Raw genomic sequence first — 25,028 nt, 5'->3', positions numbered from 1 at the left:
TGGCTCTGTATTGACAAGATGAATCAATATTATCACAATGATTTGCTTTGTTTTGAAATTACATTTTAGGAAAACTACCGTAATATGAAGAACACTGCTGTATGCGTACACTTATAAGTTATTTTGTGTATGCCATCATAACAGATGTGCAGATTGAATTTCTCCCAGTCCCTCTAACATTAAACACCAAATGAACCGCTCTCTGCCAGACATGCAAACCATTAAATACAAATCAGTACAGTGATGATACCGTAACACAAGTCTCGCAAAACTCAAGTGTATTGATTTTTCCTTTCACCCCTAGGGCCATCGCACAGATATGCACACAACAAGGCATAGTGGCTGAGGTCAACCAAGGCTAAGCCGTGACGCAGATCAAAATCCACATGACTTGTTGGACATTTTCAACTTTCATTTCTTCATAGAAGTGACTTAAAAGGAAGGGATCAAACCCAGATAAAAGTCAAGATAACTAAGGTTAAAATAAGTATATGTTTGGCAGGAACACAGTCAAAGGAACATCCTGCATGAGCTCTCCTGTGAAACTTCACTTCCTGTTCTTAAAACAATGTGGGAACAACGTGTCTCCTGAAGCAGGACAGACTGCTGTTTACAACCCTTTAAAGCTGGCCTTCCTGTCATTGTCCAATCTGAGCAAACAAAACGCAGCTTTCAAGACTGTGGGACTTCAATCTGTCCCACATCAACACATTATTATGAATATAACACTCATTTGCTTTCAGCCACAGTTCTTCTGACTTTTGAATGCTTGCGTCATGTAGCCCAGTCATGCTGGTCATGAGTTTGTGTGTGTGTCTCAAAAGAGACATTTTGCGGTGGTGGGGTAGGGTGTGTCGGAAAAGAATAATAATATCCTTGACTAAAGAACACATGATAGATGTCCTGGGGTGTGTAAAAGCAAACAAAGAGTTACCATCCAAAAAGGCTACAAACATCCATTAAGTGTTTACTCTCCTAGGATGGCACAAAGTCTGTTCCAGAAACTTCTAACTACTGAATATGTTTGTATCTTTTGTAGGTGGTCTATAAACTGAGCACATCGACAACAATACGGATCATTTAGCTCTCTTTAATGTGCAGTAAAGAGGACTTTGAACAGCAAAGCATGTGGGCAATCCACCATGTAAAGAACTCTGGTCTGGGCAAATATGACACTTCATGTGACATAATATAAAAATAGTCTTGCATGCACTATAATAACTAACCCGCACTGAGATAATGTCATTTAACACACGGCTGTTAGTGAGGATATTTTCATTGAAACAGCTCTTTTCTGTTTGTATGAATTAGGGATGCACGATATTGGTTTTTTGAAACCGATACCTATAACTTCCTGCTTCTCAAGACCGATACCGATAATAAAAAAAATGTTACGCCACTAATTATTTTAACGCGATTAACGCATGTGTATTTTTTTTTCCTTGGCCGCCCCGTAGTTTCAGAGCGCATCAAGTTTAAAATACCATCTACAAGCTGATGCTGACAGCCCCGCTCCTGCCGTCCGCTTGTGGCAGACCACACTTCCACGCTCACCGGCAGGCACCGACTGGCCATCTGGAGGACCGGGAGGGTGTGTGTATGTGAGGCCCGAGCGAGCGAGAGAGAGACCTTACGTGCATTGTTGTTGTTAGCATCTGGTGCTAGCTAGCTGCGCTAACGGATATAAGGAGCTGTTTAAATGAAAACAGAGGAGCGACATTTCGCCACAACTGCGCCGAGCACTTGACTTTATGCAGGAAGCCAGACAGTGGGACATTGTACGAAAGGTCAGCACACTCAGCACGGATAGTGCGCAACATGATTGCAGCGTCCAGGCAGCTCCGGTTCGAGCATATGCCTTGAGTTGCACATAGCTCCAACGCCCATACCACCGACGACATGTTTGTTTACTGTCCTGGCTTCACGGCCGCACACCATTTACGTCACAGCCAGGCATGAGTTAAGGAGCGCTGGATTTGTGAAGAACTCCCCTCTTCCTAAACCACTAATACCACAGTACTGGCAAAACGGGAGGAGCCGAGTGAAAAACAAGCGCCCCTCATCCCAATCCACCCACACCGCAGTATTTTCTTCTTACCCAAAAAATATATTGTATATTATCGGGGCTATTAACACTGGTATCGGGTTTATCGGGATGACGTCATAATTCCTAATATCGGACCGATAATTATCGGCCCGATAATTATCGGACCGATAATTATCGGGCCGATAATTATCGTGCATCCCTAGATTAATACATGTTTTTGTTTTTAAATCAGATTTCGTACGACTTTATTAACAAGGGATCTAAGAGTAACTGGACAGGGCTTTCCTATATTGTGTCCTATTTCACCCAAGATATCTTGACTAGAATCACAAATATTTCAATGAATTGTAATGTCTGTTCTCGAGTTTAAATCTCCTGGTGATGTGCATGCTGTCACACTGCCATGGCTTACTGGGGCATTGTTAATGTTATTAGAAACACATGTGCTTTTCCTGCTGTGAGAAGTCCAAATCTCTGCTGTGAATAAGGCCTATAACAATGTTGCAGTACAGATTGAAACTGATCTTTTTTTAAATAATATCACTGTCAAAAACTGTGAGTGGGATCTGCGAGTTTGAAATAACAATCCCCTTACCGTCTAGCATACTATTAAAGCAGAAATATGAGTCAACTCAAATGTGTTTTAGCAATAACAATTACAAAGTTAAGAAAACAGGAATATTTACCTGCATGTTCACTTTCAAAATAATACATGATCGACCTTTTGTACTATTTAGTGCAGCAGGACACTTGATGTATGATGCCGTTTCTGCACCAGTTCATTTCATGTTTTTTCAAACTCCTGCACTCAAGTGATTTTCTCGGTCAGTTCTGATATTTTACCGATATATAAAAAACAAAGGTGGATAATGAAGCTATGTCTCTTGTAATATCATAACCCAGGTGTACTAACAGAGTTACTTCTGCATGGTTGCCTTGTTGCCGTGACTCCTGAGAGCAGAACCTAATCCCACCGCTCTGTATGCAGCTGTTTTAGACCCCATTTACACGGGAACGCAAACGAACCGAATTCGATATCAAAAAAGTCTTCCGTTCACACGGATACGGCTCAATAAACATGTCCCTTCACACAAGACTGCTCGACCCGCTGGAGACGCTGTAGTACATATGCCGGGCCTGTAAGTGGCGCTGTACTTCCGCCACAAAATACACCAAAAGCAGCGAAGAAGACCCCCCGAGCATTCCGTCCGCAGATCTATCCACCTTGGGACCCGTTATCGTTTGAGGGGTCCGTTTCCGCGGTTCCGTTACGGCCTCGGGCTATACGAAAGAGAAAAGTATCAGATACAACCCGTTTCGTTTCCGTGTAAACAGCGCCTTAATCCTAAACCAACTTGACAACTTTCCCAGGATAGAGGTTCCACTCCACAATAAACAGGACAGTAGAAAAGTGAGTAGCACTGGGGAGAAATAACAGGAAGTAAAAAAGGGAAAGTGTGAGCATGTGTGTATCTGAGAGTTAAATAGTGGTCATTTTGAGGTTGCCTTCACAATGATACTAGAGCACGTGTTCCTTAAACCACCGCAGTGCAACTGAACTACTCTTCAACAAGTGTTCTTTAGCACACAAAAGATGAGTGATTATCTACGTATGGCTCAATGATGATGGACAACTGAATCTCCGCTTGTTTATTCAAGCCTGCCTCACCTTTCTAGACCGTTATTATCTCGTGACATAAGAAGAAGAAGATGTAGGCTATTTAAATGTTCATAACTGAGTCAAAGTGCAAGTTCAGTTGTGAAACTATTATCTGTCAGGAAATGCTGATGTAAATGAGGCTGTACACACTCCTAGAAAGTGTCTTACAAAGAGTGTGCCTACAAGATGCATGACTGCTGAACCACAACAAGGCTCCAGAATGCTACACTCTGTTAGAAACATCAATAATTCAATCTGGAAACCAATCTTTCTGTGACTGGGCGGGGTTGTTTCAAAAGCTGTGCGTTAAAGGAGGCATGATTTCACTTCCTGCTCAGCTGGATGCCCTTTTTTAAGAAGACAGGAAGTGGTTTAGTTTTGCTAAGGTTACTCACACCAAAAAAAGAGTCTTTATCAAGTTTCGTATGTTTAGCTTGTAAGATTATGGTGGGAATCATTGCAAGCCATTATTATAAAAGTATTTACTAAACATGCTGAGGAAGGTATCAATAAGCCTTCTAGATTGTTCTTGGTTGATCATTTCACTGAGGGTGAGAGCTCAGTGGAAAGAGAGGCACCATTTCCACCAAGTCAGCACCTCCCATGCCTAATCAAACACGTTCTCGTGAATGCTTACAACTCCTCGTCATCATCTGCTGATTCCTACCTTTCATTGCCGCTCTATCTATGCTACTATAAAACGTACACACTGCTTATCTATTCTTCCTCTCACTTGCCCTCCTCCGTCTACAACCACTCCCTGCTTTGAGGTCTGCATGACGATGGTCATTAAACACACAGACCTACAATACAAAACTGTTCTACCGGATCAAACATCAAACAAAGCTAATGCTTGACCCAACAACACGCCCAAAATCATTCCTGAGCTGTGAGAGTTGTAAACACTATGAAGGATTGCCTTTAGTCACTATGTGTCGTTAAGCTGCTCTTATCTTCAAGGTTTTTCCCTTTCCTGTTGGAGTCAGCGTCCTCCCGTCTTACCGTTTGGCCTCCTCTAGGTGACACAGGTACTCGTAGGCGATATTCTGTCGTCTCCTCTCATCCATCTCCTCCGCCGACAGCCTCTCGTCGTCCTGGATGGCTGGAAAAGGCATGCAGATGAAACAATGAATGAACATACATGTGTTGTGCTTTCTTTATGGTCTTTTTACAAATGGAAACAGTGAGAATAGGGCTGAGCAAAATAACTATCATGATATAAATAAGTATATTCTATTTTATTGAAATATCACAATATGGCAAATAAAAAGAAAATCACATAACCTGTGTCATTCTTTACATGAGACCAAACCTTTAAAAACGTATAAAGAAAATATAAAAACGCGTATTGTGTTGGTTTCAAATGAATGATTGCTTTATTCATTTGGACATCAGAACGTCAATACATGTTTATTTTGAGTTATAGCTCAGCCTCATATGAATCACATCGCTTCAACATCAGCCGGTGCAGTGTCCAAAACCATGTGACCTGCATCAGTCATCCACAATTACTTGGGCTTGAGTTGTTTCATATTAAGTAAGTTATCTTGACACAGATAACATTACACAGCTCATTCATAAAATACGCTAACATTACAAGGCGGAGAAAGAAATAACACTCCCAACACAGACGGCAAACAGAACAAGAGACACTTCAACGATTTGCACTCAGCATTTTATACTCATTGATTGCAAAGAATCTCCTCAACACAGAAAGGGTCTCTCGTCAAAGAAATGTGTTGACTTCAAAAGTACAGTATGAGATGAGCTACTGAAGTAAAAAGAAAAAGGATGCTTAATTCAGGTGTTAAAGAGGCCCTATTATTCTTTTTTGAGTTGTCCCTTCCTGTAGTGCGTTTCATAGACCCTTTGTTTACTTAGCAACAAAGGGACATCACTGCTTAACACCTGCGCTACTATTGGCTAGCGCTCCAACACATTGTACGTGATAAGGGAGGGAGGTGTGTGGCGCAGTGGGTTGTGCGTTGGGGTCACATGGTCACAGGTTCAAATCCCACAGCAGTCACCATGTCATTGTGTCCATGGGCAAGACACTTCACCCCAAAATGCTCCTGTGGGGATTGCCCACAGTATTGAGTATGTATTGAACATGTAATGATAAGGCTAAGGGGCGGGACATGTCTAAGTAGTTAACCCATCACAACAGAGCCGGCCAGCTAACCAATCAGAGCAGACTGGGATCTGGTTTCAGACGGAGGGTGAAAAGAGGTGCTGCAGAAAAAGGCAGTATGAGAAAAATAAAAGACCTTTTTTAATCATTAAAGCACGTAAACATGTCACAGTAGAAGCTTCAAATACAAATATCAACCTGAAATATAATATGTCCTCTTTAAGCAACTACACTGGCATGGTGCATGTGCTGCACAGCAGGTGCACTTCAAACTGTGGTGTTAAAACTTCACAAAGGATATTTTTTGTTAACGACAGTTGATTTTGACAGCTAGGATCTCGAGTGCCTCTTGGGAACCGAACTTCATCCCATGCTCCAATGAGCCTTTGTTTGAGAGGAAGGAAATGTCCATGTCAAAGTGACCTGAGTGGGGTGCTCCACAGACAAGTGACTTCTGCCGAGTTGACCTTTACCTGCAGCTTAATGAGATCTCCTCCCCCTGACGCTCCTACCCCTGCTCTAATCCTATCAAATCCCTTTATTTCTGTCTGAGTGGAGGAACAATCTCAGACAGGGAGGCTCAGTTTAAGAACAGAGCTTTCACACACTAGACCAAACACCATGTACTGGGTTTGAGTAGAGGCTAGCACCTGAGGTATCACTTTCTGCATCAGGGAGAAGGACATCAAGCAGGCTTGACTAAAATAACATACTGTATAGAGTCAGAGTTAGTCAGTCTGTCTTCTATCTGTCCTCATTGGTCACCTGAATATTAGCCTACTGCCTCTTGGGATGCCCTGTTAAACTTTTAAACCTGATGATCAGCCTAAACAATCTAATCCCAATCCTGATCACAGTTGTGGATTCCTGCATTTATTCACACATGATTGAAAGTGATATTGACCATAAAGGATGCTCCATTAAAGCTACCGCTGCAGTCCAGAGTAGAATAGTAGCAGAGGAGCAAAACAGAGGGTGGGTTCACAGAATTCAGATGAAGGAGAATCTTATATTTAAGTCTTATATTTATGCTAAGTCGTGTTAATGAACAGAAACGTAGCACAACGTCAAAGGGAAAGCACTGCTCTGGAAATAAAACCAATCTTATTTAGATGTTAATATGAACAAGAAGAAGTACAAGCAGCAGCTACATTCATTTAAATGTGTTAGTGCAATAACAATGTCCCTAAACATCAATGAATAATTCTGATAAATAATTGTCACTCAATATTCCTTTTAAATGATTATGATTTTAACCATAATCTTGATTTACAGCCCTTTTAGTACGTTTTGAAATAGTCACAATATATTAAGCCAATTCTGCTGTTTACGATATTCTACAAACAGTAAGGTCTGTAATTCATACTTAGCGCTGTGCTTCAATCCCTTAGTGGATTTTGTAGCTTTTTATCGCTGTAAATTGTATATGTTGTTTATTTCTTCTGGAACTGCAATGCATGTGGAGTCCAAGACAAATTCCCCCAAAGGGACATTTAAGTCCAACTTCTCAAGAGCTCTGTTAAATTCAGCCTATTTATCAGCCACCTGCGTATACATCCGTTCACTGGGTCTCAACAGAGGTATTAAACCCACATGTGAGAAGAGAAACAATCCAAACACACACTCACGATCTGGACATCCAACCATAGATTAGTGGCCCAGCTGGATGCAGATGTGTATGAACTCGAACGAACACACACACACCTCAGGAGAACACACACACACCTCAGGAGAGAGAACACACACACACCAGGAGAGAGAACACACACACACACCAGGAGAGAGAACACACACTCACGATCTGGACATCCAACCATAGATTAGTGGCCCAGCTGGATGCAGATGTGTATGAACTCGAACGAACACACACACACCTCAGGAGAGAACAGCCCCAGACACACACCTCAGGAGAGCACACACACACCTCCACACACCTCAGGGGAGAGAGAACACACACACCTCAGGAGAACACACACACACACACCACACACACACACACACACACACCACACACACACACCACACACACCACACACACACACACACACCACACACACACACACACACACACACACACACACACACACACACACACACACACACACACACACACACACACACACACACACACACACACACACACACACACACACAACACACACACACACACACACACACAACACACACCCACACACACACACACACACACAACACACACACACACACACACACACACACACACACACACAGCCACAACACACACACACACACACACACACACACACACACACAACACACACACCACACACACACAACACACACACACACACCACACACACACACACACACACACACACACACACACACACACACACACACACACACACACACACACACACACACACACAACACACACACACACACACACACACACAACACACACACACACACACACACACACACACACACAGGAAGAGCCTGTCTGCACTTTTGCACTAGCATTATATTTAACCCTCAGGATGGGGTTGTTGCCTTTGTGTGTCACAGGATCACCAGACCTAAGTTATGGCCTCCATGATTATGTCTCATGCAGGGGGGGGGGGGAGAAGAGGAAGAGGAAGCACATATTAAAACTGACTTTGCCTTTGGGTTTGTCCATTTCATTGGCAAATCCATAAACTAAGGGTAGTCTGACATTTATTAAACATATTTCAGTGAATGACTTTGCTTTAGTACCATAACAGCACTTAAAACCCTTAGGACACATTTGGCCAGCAAATTAAAGTGTGGTTTTTTTCACAATGTTTGACAAAAATGACTCATTGTGAGTGCTTTTCAAGGGTCACACCTCTTTAGGATTCACATTTCTAGCACAACATGTATCTATAAACGCAGCATAAGATATAGTGGCCTGTATGCAAAATAATTCAACAGTTGTTCAGTAAAAATCAGAGGCAAAAAGATTGCACTGATGACATAATTGATTGGTGTTATCTCTCAGGGTTGCACTTTGCCCACAGCTGTTGGTCAGTGACAAGATCTGGCAACTGCCTTGGTTTGCAGACTGTATGCGTTTTGTATCACTTACATTCTTAACATACTAATGTAGCTAGTTATAGATTTCTCAACAAAAGCAAAAACCCTGGTTAATGGGTAACCTATGAGAAAATGCTTTATGTGTAGACAGGCTGATATGCTAGCTGCAACCATTAAACAAATAGATAACAAAATCCCTGTGGTGGAGTTAGGAGAAGAAGGGGGGGAAACAATTGAAATCGTTCTGAGTCAATCTTAAAATCAACATACAGCCTAAACCTTGAACGTATCATTGTTTTGGCTTGAATTTAACAAGCAGGATACAACTCCTTCCCCTAAGAATCTCTTTCATTGACAGTTTATTTCCTCTCAGGCTACACATTTCATGCCTATTTTTGCCATATTGACATACCTACTACAGGTATCAAGGTGCTTCAAAACCACCTGTTGCTCAAACGTCCCTCACGTTAGCTTGCATTCAGCCCTTGCCTCTCATAACCAAGCAAACACAGTATGTTTAACAGAGCTTGAAACATAACTTACTTCCATAGCGTGGCTTTTGTAGAGCTGCTGTTTCTTCATGGTACATCTTGCGTCGTTTCCTCCACTCGTGAAGTCTTCTGCCCTAGAAATAACTTCACCTACAAGCTAACGTGACAGCGGTATGCCGCGCGTCTCGGGATATATTGATACCAATAAAGAAAAACACGCTGTGTCGTTAACTAACTGGAAACATAAGCTGGAAATATGGTTCGAATTTCTTCAGAAGTTACATGAAAGCGCCGACTGTCACTTGCGGCAGACAATCCCCATGGTGTGCACTTCTTCGACCTGAACCAAGTGTGTGTGCCTTATCTTTCCCCAGCAACGGTCTGACTGAAATGATTGACAGGTGAGATTTAGCCCCGTGCACCACCTGCTGGACATGAGGTGGCTCGTGCTGTCATTTAATTGTATATTAAATTATATCCGACTTTTACATTGTGTTGGCTATATGGCCCTTCCTAGTGTTTATATGACGAGTAGATAGATGTTCAGTTTTTTTAATATTTTTAAATATTTTATGTTTATGGTTGTTTATTTTCTACTCTTTTTCGTTTTCGCATTATGTGCAATGCTTGTGATGAAAACATTTCCCAAATCGAGATCAATAAAGTAAATCTAATATCTTGTAGACCTACTGCCACAAGGGGGACTACTGTACTCATATCCAGTCAAAACTACTGAGATGTTATACTATAAGTACAAGTTTCAATACTAAATTGAAAAAATACTGTTACAAGTAAAAGTCCTCCATTCAAAATATAACTTAATTCAAAGTATAATTGATTTGATTGATTTTGGCATCAAAATACACTTGAAGTACCAAAAGTAGAAGTACTTGTTTAGCGTAATGCCCCATTTTACAGTCATATTTATGAAATAACTGGAATATAATTATGAATGCATTCATATGTTCATCACAGCTGCTGGAAGACCTTATTTTCATTACTTTATATACTGCATCTACCCATATAATAGTTGAATTATTAGTTGATTTAAAATGTGTATTAGCTAATAATCTGAATATGTAAAGTAACTCAAGCTTTCAGAAAAAGATAGTGGAGTGAAGTACAATATTGGCTCCAAAATGAAGTGGAAGTTAAAATTCAAAGTGTCATTGAATAAAAACCCTTGGTCAAAGTGCCTCCAATTTAGAGGCAGGTGTGGCCAAAATGAACAGAACAAATAGATGTGGCCTACGGGTGACGATAAATGGCCATTTAAAATACGTTTTGATTAAATGAAAGGCTTCCACATTTATATATATTCTACAAATGATGTTGTCTAACTGGATAAAAACACCTATATTGTATAAATTAACCCAGTGTCACAGTATTATTGTTAGTTTATCATTTCCATTTCATAATTTGTCCACTAGATGGCAGCATTAGTTTGATAATATTGACCACAGGGAACACTGACTCAACGACCTGGTTTACTGAGAGCACAAATGAGGTTCGACGGCCTTATTTATGTGTTTGCAAAATTTTACATTTAAATGATATTGTTTTATTCAAATAATGCATAATTGAGACTCACATTTGGATCTCAATGCAAATGCCTCATCGTGTAAGTACAGTAATGTGATTTATAAACACATTTTATTCTTAGGTTGGAGACAAGAGTTGTGAAATCAAAGCCCGGCATAATTTGCTAGAGAACATAGCTTTTATTGTATTGAATATATGTTCAAAAGCAGCACAGTCTGCAATCCCTGCTTCTCCAATTAAATAACATAATTCACAGGGCATCATTTGGCAAATATTTCTTCACATATTTTCACACTTATGGACCTTTCAACATACAGCTCAGTCATTCTATGACTGGCAGGCCCTTCACAATAATATACACAACTTTATTCTCCACATACATTTGATTACCTCCATAAAATGGATGAGAAACTTACAAGAGTGATACATTCACATTTTTCCTCAACAAAAATCTGAATATTGCCATAATTATCTGCCAGAAGAATTCACACAAAGAAGACAAAGTTGAGCACAAAAGAACAGAAGTTTTCTTACATACATGCACGTTTTTGCACACACGCGCACACACACACACACACACACACACACACACACACACACACACACACACACACGGAGTAGCAGGTGAATAGTGGTGTAAAGCCAAGGACACATAGATACAACAGAGATACAGTAGATGGATGTATGGCTTGGACAAAGAAGGAGACACATAACTCGATCAAGGAGCTTATACACGTATAACCCAGAAGTCCACCAATATCAGCTTTAATATGTACATTATTTACACTCATGCACCCTATACTCTGCTCTACACAAACACACACACACACACACACACACACACACACACACACACACACACACACACACACACACACACACACACACACACATATGCTCTCTCATACATACATACATACACACACACACACACACAAATACAGTACAGCAATAACCCAAGTACCTGAAACATACCAGGTAAAATCATTTATCCCCAATATAACACCACAGGTAGGTCTGTCACCAATTGAGGTTTTATCTCATTCAGAAAAATACAGATCAATACTTCTGTTATTGATAATACTTATTCTTGTTAATCTAGCGTTGGATTGCCACTGAGCTAAAGTCATCATTTTTTATATCAGCACATTTTATTAGATCTTTTTGCTATATCTTTATTCCAAAAATACTGAAATCATATGGTATTATGTTATATATATCTAAATAATTTCAATTTCAATTGAAAATGTTAGAGGTATTTTTGACACTTTCAAAGTAGCACTGGTCTAAGATCATTATCTTTGCAGTATACATTGAGGTTCCAATGTTAAAAGATAAGGTACTTAACAGCTAGTACAAGGTAGGTCATGGTTTCAAACGTAAGATTATGGCAAAAATAGATTTTAGACAAAAATGTTGGTAAGACAGAGCTAAAATGTGTCATCTGGTGTGTTTGTTTATCTTCAAATATAAGCATCTGAAGATAATTAGTTTCCTTCAGAAAATCATGGTTGACACCAATTAGCTCTCATAAAGAGGTGGATCTTATTTACATTATTAATTTGTAGTAATTCTCTGTAACTTACACCATTTGATCATGTTATGGTTCATTGTTACCTATAGGAACTATTGTTTGTTTTTTCAGGAGCATAGTACGCTGATCTTACCTAATACCTGTATTATTTTAAATGGGGATGTTTAACAAAGGACACTCGCAAATGGATTCACACCCAAATAAAATCGTCCTTATATTTCACATATATACACACAGAAATTGGCATGATTATTTAACGTACTTTCTTCCTATTCAGTTTCTGTCTGTTCCTCACAACCTTTGGACACCACATGCCTGTGGGCAGACTGCTGCAGTTAAGGAGAGGCACATTTCAAAAAAGGCCATTCAGTATTTTAAAAGGAAGTAGCGTGACATGTCATTATCAACGTCACTGCCACAAACAAAGTCCAATAACACAAAACGAAATCAGAGGGAGAGCTTGTCACAGAGAGAGCTCATCAGAGAGCCTTCGTACAATAATACAACACATGGATCGGGATCTGGAGTAACAACATTTGGATTAAATTCATTATTCATTATTTCAACTTCCACAATAACAAAAAGCAGAAAATAAAATTAGCTACCTCAGATTCAAAATACCACACAATTATTAGTACCAGAAAATAAAGTGTTTCAATATGGCCTTTTTGATTCTTTGTTGGGTAGGTAATGCAAAGGGCTTGGCATCATACAGAAGATATCTATTTTGAAAAGGTTGCAGATGTCAGAGTAAATGTCATGTCAAGCAAAACAGTTTCTTGTATAAGCATAGGGAAAAGATGTAGGTACAGTACATGTGGGTACCAATCTATTTTAAGAGATGTTTTGCACATGAACTATGTGTGACTTTAATTTATTGGATTTTTTATTATTGACTTTCTGCACACCGTCTACAACGCTTCCTGTGGAAGAGTGTTGCGGCGAGCCAGCTGTCGTACAGCTGTCATGTGTCCGCTCTGTCTGATCATCTATTCCCCACGTTGTCACACAAGGTTGGCTGTGCTCATTACAGCTTGTTTTTCACTTTTCTCCCCATCTGGCTTGTCTTAATAAGACTGTATCAATATTGAAAGCCTTGAGCCTTAACCATGCAGTGACTCCACACAAGGTTATGGCTGCAGCTGGAAAAGGGCAACCAGTCACTGCAACAAAACTCCACCAAAGTTCGCCCAAAACATGAGCAAACACTCAGCTCTGTCTGTGAAATCTCCTAAAAATACATTCACAGAAAGGCTGAACTTAGCATTGACTAACTAGGAATTGATGTAGATGTATATGATCAATGTAAAACACACTGTGAGAATGGTGGGTTCAGCTTTACCCTAGGTACAGTAGCGAATTGCATGAATAATGTTAAGATATGTGTGAACCAAGCCATTTGCATTCCTTGCTCAACGCTCCCTGGGCTTCCTCTCGGATTCACCCAAGTTCTATTTAGGTTTTCTCCCAGCTGATGAACGCCAAGCTGGTGTTACATGAGGACATTCGACTTGGTGTCAGGCAGCCGGAGTGCAACCAGGCCTCCCCCGACGAGCACAGACGAGGCCATGAGGATGGGGATGGACTTTGTGATGCCAACAAGAGAACCGAAAATCAGGTTTCCCAAGACTGCAGCCAGCTTGCAGAGAGCGTTGCAGAACCCAAAGCCTGTTCCTCTGTGGGGTGGAGAGCCAGGGACAGGAGGTAAAGGAAGAGAAAAGAGATAGAAAGGTGTTAGAGTTGACTGAATCACCTCTTTTTTTATGATGATCTCTTTCCACTACTGCATGTATGTATAAGTCCATAAACAAGTCTCAACAAATACGTAAATCAGTATATACTCTTGTCTTCTCACCTCCTGCTAGTAGGGAATGACTCAGTGGTGACGACATCCAGGGAGTTCCAGGCAGAGATGCTCAGGCCGTTGTAAAGGCACAACATAAAAATCATCATGGACTCACTGGTGCCGAACCACAAAAAGAAACAGCTGATACCCGAAAGCACCATGGAGCCACCTGAGACACAAAAAAACACACACAAAGCAAGAGTGAAGGAGCAAGAGTTAGTGCAAGCGACATTCGTTTGAACAATGTTCAACTGAATTATAGGCCTAATCAAAATTGCCTCTCATACGCAATGATGGATGCCACATCCATACCATAAATCATTCCACCATCCCACAGTCAATGTGAAACCCAATTACTCAAGTGCACACATGAAACATGAACCTCCCTCTTCGCTCCGTTCTTACCTAACATGGACAGACGGCCAATTTTGTCCATGAGAAGCGCGGACACAATGTTTCCGGGCAGAACAGCCAGCGTCCCGAGGAAGTTGATGAAGTAAACCCAGTAGGCACTGTAGTCATCATCAAATGTCATCTGGCATCCTTTCTTGTTGTGAGTGAACGTGCTGTTGACTACCTCTGTGCCATCTATCAACTTGCTTTCATCAATGTCTGACAAAGAATACAAAAAAAGACATTTGGAAATAATAAAACACAGCCAATCACAACGCAGTATATTGTCATCTTGTCTCAAATCATTTTTTGTTTCACCTAGACACAATTTAACCTGATGAATCTGAGAATCAGGAAAGAAAAACCTCTAGCTGTATTTTTATTTTTATTTTATTTAGCCTTTATTTATACAGGTGTAGATCTCATTGAGACACAAGGTCTCATTTTCAAGAGAGACCTGTCAGTGGTAACACTACCACACAGTTACAGACAGACAGGACACTAAACACAGAGGCAACACTAAAATACAACATCGTAAAAAAGTATAGTCGTGTTGATTTAGAAAAGTTAGGAATATTTAATACTTATATCTCACCAGTGTTGTAGAAGAAAGCATCAATGAAAGTGCAGTTACGGAAGAAGGAGCCCACAGATTTCACATCATCAAAGTAGCAGTTACGAAAGGTAGAGTCAATGAATGTGACGGACTTCAGCTTCATATTGATGAATCTGAAATTAAAAAAACACAATTACATCCTGTTTGTACGTACTTTCACTGTAAAACAGTTCATATACTGTATGCACAAGTTGACTTGTCCTACCGGTCGTTGATAAAGAGTCCGTTTTTGTGTATCTGGTTCTCCAGAGTGAAGTTGAAGGTGAAGTCTTCAATCCGTTCATCACTGTGTATCTTCACTTTGGAGGCATAATCATCTGCCTGAAGGTGTTTGATGACATCAGGGAACCAGACTGACAGACCATAATACCTGCAACCACAACATATACAGGACGTTACAAATCTTTGGATACATGTTGAAGAATCTTGATCTGAGGTTCAAACACTGCTTTCAGACGCAGTAGAAAAAACCAATAGACATTAGACATAGACAGGTTTCTCTTATATTTCAGAGAGTGTTTTGTGGATGTTTTTTAATCTCTAGCTGCTTTCACTCCCTCTTACTCTTTCTTCCCTCTGAGACACCAATGGAACAGTATTGATCCACAGACTTTGATTTCGAGACCATGCTACTTCTGCACAGCACAGGGATCAAGATGACAGAAATACAATGTGGCCGCTAGTGCTAATATCAGACCAGGCAGGGAAATTAAACTTGACTGATTTTTCTCAGACACTAATGACATCAACAGGAAGCTCACCCGAATGACAGCGTGAACCACACTATGGCCAGTCGCGTCATGTTTTCTTTCATAGGGTAGTTGAAGCACTTCATGAGATTCAGATAGATCTAAAGAGAGATACGATGCAGATTAGACTTCATGTGTTTAAAAAAATACATTTGGTTTTGGGGCAGTGAGTGAAAATTAACTTACCCCGTGTATTTCAGCCTTTATCCTAAAGAAAAACTTGGAAACTCGGTTGCGAGACTCTGACTCCATTTCCACCAATTCATCCAGCTGTTTGGGTATTTTGATCCTGTTTACCTGAGGAAGCAATTAAAAGAGAAAAAGATGATCACAGTATAATACATTAAGTGCATTCGACATCCATTTATTGACATCTTTGATGATTTGGAGCATTTTGAAGGATGTTCATTTTTTAATTTTCCTTAGTTCAAACAAGATTGAGAGCACACAACTGTAATAAAAATCATTGTAAACAGTATATGATCAATTGGAGAAACACGTGTTGACTAAGAGGCTTTCCCAAAATGCAGCTCACGATGCAAATAAGCCTGAACGACACAAAACAGCTTTCAGAACCTTCATAATTCAGATTTGATCCTGCACAGTGAAAGCGTTAAAACCTGTCCCAGCGGTGGCAGAACATAAGCCTCTTTGCTTTTCCTTAAGCATCAGGAAACCCAGCCAAGACAGCGCACAGCAGAAGCAAACACTCACAGTGAAGACTTTCTCCGGTTGCCCACGCGCTCTCATGTTGGTGTCGTGGATCTGTTTGAGGATCATCCAGGCTTCATCATGCTTCCCCACCTGACAGGAGGGAAAGAGAGAGGATACATTCATGGGATCAGCAATGGTCTCGCTTAGTTAAGGACAGCGACACATCCGCAATCATATATATGACTGTACAAGAGTATATTCCTTTCATTTCTCCAAGATGGGCCAAAATTATCAAAGTCACGACAACGGTGACTCGTTTTACTTCAAAGAGTTTTATTATGCAGCAGCAGTACTGTCACAGATATTTTTTTTAAGACCTGCTCCCAGAGTTTTATCACTCACACCTTTTGATCTCATTTAACATTGGATGGGAAATGTCCAAGAACACTTAAGACTGATGTATTATTTAGGAGATTCAGAAAGGAATACGCGCGGACATTAGGGGACAATGACACAGCACCATGAGGCTGCACTATTGAAGATACAGCTATTGCAGCAGATTCATGAGAGATGAAAGAGAACTATCTTTTAACCGGTAATAGATTACATTACCTCAAGGTAGAACCTGGGACTTTCGGGCATGAAGGTAAGAGCGACCACCGCACACACACAGGGCAGAGCACAGACGACCACAAACACCCGCCAGCTGTGAAACTGATACGCCGAACCCATGCTGAAACTCCAACCTGTAAACGATGGCACACAACAAGAATTACAATCAGATCGAAGACATGGGTGAGAAGAAAGTGAACATTTTTAAATATGTTTTCTTGCAAACGCTGCTGCAATAGTATTGTGTTCAATGTTAATATAATGTGCTGCATATGTCTGATGTAATCTTATTGAATGGAAGCTTTTTGATGAGGCGGCTTATCAGATGTGGCATATTGTTATAATTGAGTATTTAGCATGTTTGAAGCACAGATAATGTTAATCAAAATATTGACACATCAAAGTGCTATAAGACTTTTTTTCATCTAACAAATGCTGCTAATTTGTAATTAACATGCTATGGTACTTTTTAAATGTTTGGATTATTTAATATTAAGGGTTAAAGCCCTATTTATTTTTGCATTATTTGAGCAACCTCTTTATTTTGCTGATATGTTGGTGCTTTACTCTAATGCAAAACCTTCAAGTATTTCTGTAGCCAGTCCCAAACTCACAGGGAATAATCAAAGCATATATTGTTACATAATATACGTTTTGACGAAGCAGTGGCTAAAAAATATTTAGCGTAATGTAAATACTGTACAGTATATCCCTATCAGAGGGGGATCTGGGCCACTTGGTAGGCTGATTTGTATGTGTGCTGAAATGATATGAGCAGAAATCGCACTGGGAACACAAAAGGGCTGCAAATAAAAGATGGCTTTTAAACGAGAGCAGCAGCGAGCCGGAGCAGAGTGATGTGTAAGCTCGGAGATGAATGGCTCTGCTGAGGGAGCTGAGAGAAGTGCACAGGGACGGGTTAATTGAATGTGTAGGAAACGAATTGAGTGTTTTCTGCTAAGTTAAATCTTGTTGCACCTGATCTCAGCCTGCAGGCAATCTCCCAGACTCATTAATCATTGTAACGTGCACACAAACACACACACTCTCTCTAACACACACACACACACACACACACACACACACACACACACACACACACACACACACACACACACACACACACACACACACACACACACACACACACACACACACACACACACACACACACACATATACAATCTCACAAAAGGGGGAGATGCACACAAATGCACATTCTCAAAAATACTTGCATTGATGGAGTGAACCACATCAATTCATGATTTAAATTACCATATGCAGATTACATTGTCACGACTAACATAATGCCATGCCGACAAATCCCACCCACACATAGAGTATAAATGGTAAAAACACAAATACACATACAAAATTACACATCCTGAAATCATCCTTTTCCTTATGCAAAAATACTTTAAAGCATTTTCCCCAAAACAACCTTATGCATGGTTGCCTGCTTAACTACATTTGTTATTACACTTAAGCATTTTTTACATACCTAAAAGAAAATAGCACCTTATATGACTTTAAATCCCTAAAGAAATATTACAAAAAATAAAGTATTGCTGCAATTTTAATTTGTGGGAGAATATTTAAAGATAGTTTATTTTCGTGTCATAAAGAAATTCTTTAAATCAGAGGAAAACTTAAGCATTTAAAATTAATACATGGCAGGAAATGCTATCGCTAATGTACAATGTATGTGTAGCTCTGTGTTTTATGCTCTCATTGACTTCATTTTGGGATTTCTTGAAAAGGGGTTGCTGTGTCAGTCGTGACCTCCCACGTTTCTCAACAGATCGTGCTTCATGGAGATGCCGCTCCAAAGTGAATAACACCATTATCTACAGTATCAACAAGCGTAGGAGGGGAGTCAGGGGGTGGGAGGGGGTTAACGCTAATGGTTGTGCCAGGAAAAGGCTGCTTGGAATTAATCTCACAGCATATTAAAAATCCGGCTTTGAAAGCAATGCATATCAACTGCTAAAAACAACTATTGCCATGGGAAGTGGGCGTCTGTAAGTCGATAGTGTCAGAAACGCATCCCAGAAGAGGCCAGAGGGATGGAAATGTCTCCTTGTGATTGGGTTTCACTTTCAAGGTGTCTTTAACTTGACAGTAGTAGTCATAACTTGGAGCCTGTGTGTATTCCCGATTTCTCTGAGTCACTTTTATTTATCCCCCTGCTCTTCTCTGTGTCTGTGTTTGAGTGTGTCTGGAGTGATTCAGAGTAGGAAGTGAAAATGTAGAATGAAGTGAGAGAGGAAGAGGCAGAGTAACAGAGAAAAGGGAGGGAAGGCGTTGTTCAGCAGTGATTGCCTTTTCTACAGAAATGTAGCACGGCGTCCTGCCCCTCAGGGTTACTGTTTCACCCATACCATTGGAAATCTCATTACAGGGATTATGTATATAATTGACTAGATCTATGGATGACTGACTCAGCAGTGCTACACTCTCCCTTGCCTATACTGGAGAGAGAGAGAGAGAGAGAGAGAGAGAGAGAGAGAGAGAGAGAGAGAGAGAGAGAGAGAGAGAGAGAGAGAGAGAGAGAGAGCCTATAGATAGATAGATAGATAGATAGATAGATAGATGGATAGATGGATATATGGATAGATAGATAGATAGATAGATAGATAGATATATAGATAGATAGATAGATAGATAGATAGATAGATAGATAGATAGATAGATAGATAGATAGATAGATAGATAGATAGATAGATAGATGGATAGATAGATATAGCCTATAGAGAGATAGATAGATAGATAGATAGATAGATAGATAGATAGATAGATAGATAGATAGATAGATAGATAGATAGATAGATAGATAGATATAGCCTATAGATGGATAGATAGATAGATGGATAGATGGATAGATAGATAGAGATAGATAGATGGATAGATAGATAGATAGATAGATAGATAGATAGATAGATAGATAGATAGATAGATAGATAGATAGATAGATAGATAGATAGATAGATAGATAGATAGATAGATAGATAGATAGATAGATAGATAGATAGATAGATAGATAGATATAGCCTATAGATGGATAGATAGATAGAGAAAGATAGATGGATAGATGGATAGAGATAGATAGATGGATAGATAGATAGATAGATAGATAGATAGATAGATAGATAGATAGATAGATAGATAGATAGATAGATAGATAGATAGATAGATAGATATAGCCTATAGATGGATAGATAGATAGAGAAAGATAGATGGATAGATGGATAGATAGATAGATAGAGATAGATGGATAGATAGATAGATAGATAGATAGATAGATAGATAGATAGATAGATAGATAGATAGATAGATAGATAGATAGATAGATAGATAGATAGATAGATAGATAGATATAGATAGATAGATAGATAGATAGATAGATAGATAGATAGATAGATAGATAGATAGATAGATAGATAGATAGATAGATAGATAGATAGATACAGTGGCGGCGGGTCATTAGGGGCAGGTGGGGCACAGCCCCACCTAGTGTCAGAAGAAAGTATTACAAATAATGATTACAAAAAAATAAATAAAAAAACATATAAAAATATATTTTAAGGTCATGTTTAATCATCTGATTCGTCTGTACATTTCTGTTTTAGTCTGTGTTCTTCTAATTAGTGTCTAGAGTGCCGTTTTGAGCTGTTTAGAGCCATGTGGGACAAAACCCGATCCTGCCCCTCCCTCTCACAGTCTAAGTGAACGGTGATTGTAAAAACTACACTGCGCATGCTCAGAGTATTTTTCTATTTAATGTGTGTGGCAAAAAAATAATGACCGTAGGGGCATAGTGCTCCCATCCCCACCATACGTCATCTCACATAATTCAGAATTGATTGGCTGTAAGTACTCACGTGTGCAGTGCTGCGAAACGTCACGTGTAGTTTGAAGAGGAGACGAGAGAGCAGCATATAGCTAACATCACCAGCGATTAAAAGAAGTAAAAAACTGAAAGAAAATGAATGAAGTTGACCATTTACTGCAGCACACATTTGAGACACTTAGTCTCGGAGAGAAACTAGAGGTAAAGCGCCTCGGTGCCCACCATCCACCTGATTTCCAAATGGTCCAGACTGCGGGCAAAGTTAAACGTGGGTTTAACGCTGAGTGGTTTGCTAAAAAGAAATGGCTAACGGCGAGCATCCAGAAGAATTCCCTCTTTTGCTTTCCTTGCCTGCTTTTTGGTGAAGATCAAGGTACTTGGTCGAGGACAGGTTACAAGGACTTAAAGCATCTTTCGGAGAGGACAATGAAGCATGAGAGCAGCAACAGTCATTTGGAAAATGCCGTAAAATTGGGATTACTTGGAAGGGTGAATGTTGCAGCTCAGATTGACAGCGCCTACAGACGCGGCATTGATTCTCATAATAGGAAGGTGGAAGAAAACAGGTACGTGCTTGGTCGGATCATCACCTGTATTAAACTGTGTGGGAAATGTGAGACAGCACTGCGGGGCCACAACGAGTCGGCGGACTCTCTGAATCCAGGGATATTCAGGTCAATTTTCGAGACAATGTGTGAGGGCGATTCCAGGCTTCAACGGCACTACGAAGCTCAGCTTGTTTTCAAAGGGACATCAAGCACCGTACAGAATGAACTCTTGGACTGCATGTATGATGTGTACAGGGAGGAAATAGCCAAGCAAGTGGACAACACATCATTTGTTGCCGTTCAGGCCGACGAGACAACCGATGTCTCCTGTAAATCGCAAATGGTGATTGTGCTGCGATACATTATGCCTGACCTCACAGTTACAGAGCGTTTTTTGGAGTTTGTGGAAGTAAAGGACAAAACTGGTGTAGGTCTCTCTAACAGCATCAAGGCTGTTCTGGAACCCCTGAAGCTGAAAGAAAAGCTAATCGCTCAGACCTATGACGGGGCGGCCGTCATGAGCGGTAACGTGCGCGGGGTACAGACGGTGATGAAGGAGACGTACCCAAACGCTCAGTTTGTTCACTGCTACGCCCACCAACTGAACCTGACCCTGCAGCAACTGTGTTCAGCAAGGAGGAGCATCCTGAAGGTGTTTTTTGCAGATCTAACTGCTTTTTCCACTTTTTTCTCCGGTGCTCCAAAACGTGTTGCAGCTCTTGCAGAGGCAACACAGAGACGCATCCCACGGCCACCGGCTGTGAGATGGAACTTTAAAAGCAGAACTGTGAACGCGGTTTGGGAGACCCGAGATGCACTACTTCAGTGTATGAAGCATATATATACGCGCACAACCAGGATGGGATGCGGTCACCATAAGTGAGGCATACGGCCTGTCAAAGAAACTGCGGGACCGAGCATTTATGCAGCTCCTGGAGTTTTTTTCGTTGCTTATGCCAGAAGTGGATGTTCTATACAACACTCTGCAAAAACGAAGCATCGATGCACCTGGGATCAACAGCGCGCTCTGCCGTTTCAAGGAAAATGTTCAGAAAATGAGGCAGAAAACTGATGCATTGGCCGCCACTGCTCATGATGGAACAGACGAGCCAGGCCGACGAGTCAGCAGCACAGCGCCGGTGATGAAGGAGGCTTGTGACACAGTCATCTCACAGGTGGAACAGAGGTTCTCACAGAGTGACCATTTGATCGCTGCAAAGCTTGTTGACAGCTCATTCTTCCCACATCATGTCCTGTCATTTCCTACACCTGAGCTTGACTGCGCCGTGAAACTGTGGCCTGCGTTGGGAAACAAGGAGAAGTTGAAGTCTGAGCTGACCACGCTCTACCGCCACAGTGAGCTTCACACTGGAAACACTGCCCTGTCTCTGTTGAAATCCATTCACGAGAACAACTTGGAGGAAACGTTTGCTGAGACTGTTATTTTGGTCAAAATAATAGTGACAACTCCGATGACGACATCCGAGTCAGAGAGGAACTTTTCCACCCTCAAAAGGATAAAGACTTTCACTCGCAACACCATGGGACAGCCGCGACTTAACGCATTGGCCATGCTTTCAATTGAAAGCCAGTTGATCCAGCAACTACAGGACTTCATCCCCAAAGTGATAGACACATTCTGTCAGAGGAAGGACCGCCGTGCCGCTTTTATTTTCAAGTGAGCCTTCAGCTTTGGTAAGTTCATTTATGTCATATATTTTGTTGATCTTCTGTGTTTTGCCTCTGGTGGATCGATTGATATTGTGACCTCGGTGATGAGTGTCTGTGTTTTCCTTATATTTACAGTCTATGGTGTTTTAATGCTAAAGCATTACGGTTGTTGTTATTGTTAAGAATTACTTTGTGATGGTGACCTTTACTCCATGTATGAAGGTGCATTACTATGACATCCCCACACTGTGTACGTAAATGTATGCGCTCACAGTGTTGCTCCTGTGGTCTTCAGTATGTCATTTGACACTCCCCCTCTCTCTCTCCTCCCCCCCTCTCTCTGCCCCCCCTCTCTCTCTCCTCCCTCTCTCTGTCCCCCCCCCCTCTCTCTCTCTCTCTCCCCCGACCTCTTTCTGCCCCCCCAGTTTTGTACACCTAGAAACGCCACTGGATAGATAGATAGATAGATATAGATAGATAGATAGATAGATAGATAGATATATGCCAGAAAAGGCATATTTTAAGATGGCTTTAAAAGCCTTTTTAAAGTTTCCAGCTGTTTTGTGTTTATGCTATAAGCTAAGCTAACATGCTTTTGGCTTCAGATACATACCTTTTTTTTTACACATGTAAAAGTGCTATCATGGTTTGCAGAAAGTATATATAAAGATATAATTCCTTAGTCTGCTTGACAGGCATAATGTAGTACTAGCAGAGGAGTACCATTTAATTGACCACGATGTGAAGTCCTCCGGGGGGTATTTAATCTTTGATCTGTAGATCTCAGCACTGTGTAATGGGGTTGCTATCGTGGTGGGCTTTCTTGGCAGCGATGAAACTACTCAAACTCTCTCTGCAGTGTGATGGGGATCTGTGCTGAGCAGACCTCCTTCAGGGCCCCAGCTGTGAGTCGAACAGGTTTTTTTAGAAGACATTAGGTGGATAAATGAGAGCCGTAATGGTGTATTAAACACCAGTGTTGAGGCACTCGTATCATAACCCACTGATACCTTTATGTCTTCCTGCAAAGACATAAAGGTATCTCTGCAGGAGGCATTTGGGCCCACACACTGTAGTGCTGTTGGTGGCAGGCACTGCAGCACTTTAGGGAAAACATAAAAACCACTGGTGAGCGCTGGAGTATGTATGCGAGACACGTAGTTCCCACTGAGAGAAAGAGAGGCAGAGTGGTAGTGAGTGTCAGAGAGAATAAGAGCAAAGTAAGGCCACTACCATCCCTTCAATACAATATCACCAGATCTGACAGCAGAGTTTCCTCATGAAGACTCGTTCTGGTTTCAGAGGGTTATTTGAGTCCTTCAGCCATGTGAGCAGATCTACAGCTGTGTGTGCATTAGTGCATGTGTGTATGCATCTATTTAAGTAAGTGAGTAGTCCTTAATGGGAAACTCCATGATTAACCTTTCGCTTGTTCCCTTGTGCCATTTTGTGTGTGTTAACTCAGAGGACCTCTTACAATGTCAGATGTTATTGCCTTCAATTTCCCTTGAAGAAGACCTGTCATCATCAATCGCACCCCCCCCCCCCCCCACACACACACACACACACACACACACACACACACACACACACACACACACACACACACACACACACACACACACACACACACACACACACACACACA

The 25,028-nt window shown here is 40.9% G+C and overlaps 2 protein-coding genes across 4 annotated transcripts in view; both read right to left on the bottom strand.

Moving 5' to 3' along the window:
• Positions 1–9,733, bottom strand: part of iqgap2 (IQ motif containing GTPase activating protein 2) — a 38,116-nt gene extending 28,383 nt beyond the window's left edge. For all 3 annotated transcript variants that reach the window (XM_034201686.1, XM_034201688.1, XM_034201689.1), the window contains exons 1-2: positions 9,418–9,733; positions 4,710–4,809 (exon numbers count right to left, since the gene is read on the bottom strand). In XM_034201686.1, the coding sequence (XP_034057577.1) occupies positions 4,710–4,809; positions 9,418–9,463 (146 nt within the window). In that variant the 5' untranslated portion in view covers positions 9,464–9,733. The remainder of the gene's footprint in view (positions 1–4,709; positions 4,810–9,417) is intronic.
• Positions 9,734–11,063: 1,330 nt separating this feature from the next.
• The window catches only part of sv2ca (synaptic vesicle glycoprotein 2Ca), a 38,314-nt gene continuing 24,349 nt past the window's right edge, over positions 11,064–25,028 (bottom strand). The window contains exons 5-13 of the mRNA XM_034201717.1: positions 17,312–17,445; positions 16,760–16,849; positions 16,232–16,342; positions 16,058–16,146; positions 15,502–15,666; positions 15,276–15,409; positions 14,693–14,899; positions 14,297–14,456; positions 11,064–14,117 (exon numbers count right to left, since the gene is read on the bottom strand). Of these exons, the coding sequence (XP_034057608.1) occupies positions 13,934–14,117; positions 14,297–14,456; positions 14,693–14,899; positions 15,276–15,409; positions 15,502–15,666; positions 16,058–16,146; positions 16,232–16,342; positions 16,760–16,849; positions 17,312–17,445 (1,274 nt within the window). The 3' untranslated portion in view covers positions 11,064–13,933. The remainder of the gene's footprint in view (positions 14,118–14,296; positions 14,457–14,692; positions 14,900–15,275; positions 15,410–15,501; positions 15,667–16,057; positions 16,147–16,231; positions 16,343–16,759; positions 16,850–17,311; positions 17,446–25,028) is intronic.

Source organism: Gymnodraco acuticeps, unplaced genomic scaffold, assembly GCF_902827175.1.
Source record: "Gymnodraco acuticeps unplaced genomic scaffold, fGymAcu1.1, whole genome shotgun sequence".
Taxonomy (NCBI): domain Eukaryota; kingdom Metazoa; phylum Chordata; class Actinopteri; order Perciformes; family Bathydraconidae; genus Gymnodraco; species Gymnodraco acuticeps.
This window is presented reverse-complemented; position numbering and strand designations above follow the sequence as displayed.